Raw genomic sequence first — 5,270 nt, forward strand, 5'->3', positions numbered from 1 at the left:
GCTTTGTCAATTCCAATTATCAGTTGACAAATGTTTTTACAAGTTCATTGCGAGGTCCTAGAATTAGTTATATATGTAACAAGATGGGTGCATTTGATTTATATGTTCCAATTTGAGGGGGAGTGTTAAAATATTATATTAAAATGTAAATAATTAGATAGGCTGTAAGTATTTCTGTCTGTTAGTATTCATGTCTATTAGTATTCCTGTAATTGTGTTTGTTTAATACTGATGGTCTATATAAAGAACCTCCGTTGTGTAGTTGAAACAGACGAGTTATTCTACATATCTCTCAATATTTTTCTTTGTATTTAGAGCCTTTTTGGTTTTGGAAGCTTTCCTTTTTAGGACCTTTTAAACTATGAAATTTTTTGCCCCTCCAATATGTGGGCTAGGGCTAATAACTTGTAGATTTGTGAAATTGACAGCTCTAATCATGATATCATTAACAACAAATTATGCACTCCCCTGCAAAAATGTAAGCAAGCTCTCACTTCACAATTGAAATAAAGGTTCAAGTTACTGGTAAGTGAACAAAGAGAGGGACAGGAAGGAAACCCAAAACACAATTTCCTTATCAATTTAATCAGGTTGTTTCCAACCACTAATTTGGTGATGATTGACATCTAGGAAAAAATGTATATGAAGGAGAATGCAGAGAACAAAAAGTAACAAAATAAATGAAAATGTATCTTACTTGCTCTTTTTAACTAGCAGAATTAGCTATGTATTTATCACACACAGCAGCAATATAAATGGGCAGTAGTACAGTATGAGTATAGGCAAAGCTCACCATTGTACAAGTTACCTCCATGCTTTTATAGATAAGCTGGCAAATGTAATGATATAGTTCTTCATCTTGATATATCAACAACTGTGGCGAATCGTGCTTCCAAACATATATTGGTACAATTAATTAATGCAGCTTAAATTTTCTTAAAAAAATGGTTCTGCCTCTATCAACTTATACAAACATGCTATCAATCTGCATACACTGAGAGATAAAGTGCAACGTTAGAACAAAAAGCTAAGGGCCTGTTTGATTTCAAAAAGAAATTTCTGTTTTCACTTTCTTGTTTAAGTTTTAATTACAAAAATGTCACCTTGTCTCCACAGTTTCTTGTTTTCAAAATTTTATAAAGGAAACAAAGAAAAAATTAAAAGCTTTCTAAGTGCTTTATATGCAAAACATTGAAAGGATGAAACAAAGTGGAAACAAGATGACATTTTGTAATTAAAATAAAACTTCAAAAAGAAAATAAAAACAAAAACAGAACAAACTCTAATTCTCTAACATTAAAAGGTAAAAGGCCTTTTATTGGGTTCCTAACTAAGAACTATTGGGGAAATGAAGAAAAGGTGGATTAACTTTGAACAAAGAGATTTTGCTTAAATATTAATAACACATCAATACTCTACATCGTATACTTTGTCTGATAAAAATATAAATCAAAATATCTATATTTTTCAATTTACAAAAGATTGAAGCAGGCAACACTATAAAATGATACTCAGAACTCCAAATACCGCCACGAAGCGAGCGTAAGTTTATGCTATGATTTGATGTCGAGTCATCTTTCCAAAGCGACATTGTCTGTTACATGATACAATCTGTGCAACTCAGAACGGATGACTGCCATAGTTCAACAGTGTCCAACGGTATAAAGTAAGCAATAATGTCCAAAAACATGTGTCTAATTCTTTGTAATATGTAAAGTGTTCGCAGCCACGGAATTGAACATATGAGATGCTCTAAAAAAAATAAAAAAACAGTTGACCTCTCCAAAATGCTTCTCAGGCAGCATCAATATAAATGACCAAAAAGAAATAAATAATTAGTCTCCACCATAACAGTTTTCAACTTGGCAACAGCTTACAACCTTTTGACTTTAGTTTAGACTCTAGACCAAAGAACTTCAATCCTGATATTACCAAGTCCGCTGTCTTTTTCTTCATGTGATCAATTAGTAATTCGTCGTACACAATAGTATCAGATTCTGTCAACAATTTGCGGTTTCTCAAATTTGAGAAAACCTTTCTGGCCTCTTCAATTGTTCCATGCTTGCACATGCCAGAGATGATTGCAGAACATACAACATTGCATAAAGGGAAACCTTGTTGCATCATCTCATTCAATACATCAATCACCTTTTCTGCATCATTAAATTTGCATATGTGAATAAGGGTAAGACAATACTTAAACTCCATAGGTCCACTAGTAGCATTGCCTAAGCAATCTCTAACAAGCATCATGGCTTCGTCAATCTCTCCTATTTCACAAAGACCTTTAGCAAGGCGATGATAAACAGCCACAGAAGGAATGCAAGACATCTCAATGATTTTATTATGACATACACAAGCCTCCTGAATTTCACCACAATCAACAAGGCATAGAATTGCTATGTTATATGTTGACGAGTCAGGCTTCATGTCCGAGCCCTTTATTTCATCGAAGAGTGATAATGCTTTCTTCAATTCACCACTCAATCGAAGAGAATCCATAAGAACATTGTATATTTCAACACTAACATAACCTTTTTCTTTCAAGTGTATAAATACCTCTAGTGATATTACCGGTCCTTTCTTCTCAACCAAATGGGAGAAGAATTTGGACAGATCGTCAATGAGTGGAAATCCCAATTTCTCCATCTTTTTAAGCAACTTAAAAAATTCTTCCATTCTTTTCGCTTCGGCATAGGCCAACAATAACGATTTTACAGATAAGAAGTCCGGCTCAAGACCCTCCTGAATAGTGACTTGGAAAAGCTTATAAGCCTTCTCAACCTTATTCAAATTGCACAAACCTTCAATAAGGTTATTATAAATCCCCAAATCGGCTCGGTATCCTGAGTTCACCAAATCCCTCAACAAATCAAAAGCCAAACCAACCTTATTCCCCGCCACAAACGACTCAATCAACGATCCATATATCGCTCTATCTATCAAATGACCCTTACTCTTCATCTCCTTAAACAACTCATAACCCTCCTTAACCCTTCCCTCTTTAGCCAAACCACCAATGACAGTACCATATGCCATGACATCCGGCACAACTCCGTCTCTCTTCATTTCTTCCCAAACCCTCAAACAACCATCCAAATTCCCCTCTGCAACCATAATTCGAACCAACGCGGTATACGCACAAACATCCGGCTTACACAATTTCTCCCTCATCCTCCCCAAAACCTCCAACATCTCACCAATCCTCCCAGCTTTACACAATCCCTTTACCAAAACCATATAAGTAACACTCTCTTCAACCAATCCATCCTCCCTAAAATCATTATAAACCGACAACGCCAAATCCAAATGCCCAGTCTTAACCAAAGCATCCATAATCCTATTATACAAAAAAACCCTAGGTTTCACACCAAACTTATTCCTCATCTTATCATAAACATGATAAACCCTAAGACCTCTTCCTGCGTCAGAATGCATTCGAATTAAAATCTCGAATTGCTTCTCAGACGGAGGCTTTCCCTGAGCGTCCATCAGCTCAGGGAGCTGATCCGCGGCGTGGAAATGATTTGCACGGTTAAGACAATAAGCAAATGCATTAAATGAAGCGAAATTATGATGATAACCTTTCTGGTTTTCTACCCAGCGGAAAAACTTGAAAGCTATGGTAGGGTTAGTTTGGACTTTAAGCACCTCAGCAACAAGGTTGGGAGGAACCCTACGGAATTTGCTGAGTTCAGTTATAACCGATGGGCCCCACTTGTAACCGTTTTTGCGGAAAGCGTCGACGATGAATCGAACGATCGGGGAGAGGCGGAGGGACGCAGAGAATGATGCTGCCGGGGATGGTGATGGCGGTGGTGAGGGGTTTTGTTGGGAGAGGAAGTGTGGGTCCCACTTTTGGATTTCGAAAGGGCGGGATGTGGTTTTAGGTTTGGGAGGAGTGAGAGTTTGGCGATTGGAGAAAAGGCCGCCGCGTACGGTTGGACGGTTTTGGGAGGGTTGGCGGTGACCGTAGTAGAAATAAAATTTGTTTGGTGTTGTTGGTGTTTGAGGAGGCATTTTTTAAGGATTGTACTGTATTTTTTTTTTTTTTGTGTGTGGCAATTTGTGTTGGTTTTTTGGTGCTGAGAAATTGAGAATGTGATTATGTATGAAGTTGTTGGGTGGGGTAGTTAGTTAGTGATGACTGATGAATAAACAGAAGGAAAGTGAATGATGTTGGAAATGTAAGGAATGCTGTAACTTTTGAAGGAGGATGTGTGTAGTATCAACTATCAAGTGTGTAATGTAAATGGAAATGTCGATTGTGAGAATGGGAGGGAAGAAGAGGCGTTGATACCAGATTTTCATTCATGTCATGGCGTCACTGCTTTCCACCAAACTGGTGAAGAAGACAGAGAGTGACAAGACTATTGCACTTTTTTTTCCAGATAAAATTAGTGAAATAGATTATCCAAGTATTATTAGTGAAAATATTTTTGAGGGGAAGAGAAGTCTTATAGATCAAGGTTTTCTATGCCGTCACTTTTACATTAATTCATATTTTATTTTATTTTCATTATCAATAAAAAAAATAAATCACCAAATTGCACTTTAAACATCTTAGGGTTAATAATTTTACCCTTTTAATTTTAGAAATAGGTACAACCATTTCAAACTGAAATCAGAGATACTAATTTAGAAAATTAGAATGAAGATTCATAAGAAGAGAAAATCAATCTCTTAAAAAGGTTCCAAGCATTCGAGCAGAGGAATGAATGCAACGAACCTAGACATGTGAAGTCAGAATGTCCAAATCTAGATAAATTTAAGTTTTAAAGTCTAAGAAGAACGTTTTAATGGCCACATCGGATGACTTTGATGAATATTCTAATAATGAAGAATAAGTCAATATGGTTTTGATGGTTGATGTTGAATCTGATTCTAACTCTGGAAGTGAATTTGCAGATGAAAAAATTGAGGTACTATCTGATTTAACTCATTCTAAATTCATTACAGTTATAAATGACTTCTTAAACAAGAATCATAATATCACTCTGAAGCCGAAAGCTCTTAAGAAAATAAATGAAAATTTAAACGATAAAATTGACACTTTAGAAAGTAATATGTTGAACTTAAGACTGAAAACACTCTTAATAGTAATCATAGTTCAAAATCAATTGAAAATGTGTCATGTAATTCTGATAAATAGGAAGTAGCATTTCAAGTTTTTTTTGCTAATAGTATAAAAATAAGTAAGTTTGGATCTATGATTTATGGTGTTAGTAGAAATGGTAAAGGAGTAATAGAATTTCAAGAAACAGTAATTG

General features: G+C 35.5%; 1 protein-coding gene across 1 annotated transcript; it reads right to left on the reverse strand.

Moving 5' to 3' along the window:
* Positions 1-1,364: 1,364 nt before the first annotated feature.
* On the reverse strand, positions 1,365-4,426 carry LOC101495312 (pentatricopeptide repeat-containing protein At4g20740-like). Its single transcript, XM_004514950.4, has one exon. The coding sequence runs from the start codon at positions 4,018-4,020 to the stop codon at positions 1,858-1,860; it is 2,163 nt and encodes a 720-aa protein (XP_004515007.1). The 5' UTR covers positions 4,021-4,426; the 3' UTR covers positions 1,365-1,857.
* Between the last annotated feature and the right edge of the window lie 844 nt (positions 4,427-5,270).

This window comes from Cicer arietinum, chromosome 5, assembly GCF_000331145.2.
Source record: "Cicer arietinum cultivar CDC Frontier isolate Library 1 chromosome 5, Cicar.CDCFrontier_v2.0, whole genome shotgun sequence".
Taxonomy (NCBI): domain Eukaryota; kingdom Viridiplantae; phylum Streptophyta; class Magnoliopsida; order Fabales; family Fabaceae; genus Cicer; species Cicer arietinum.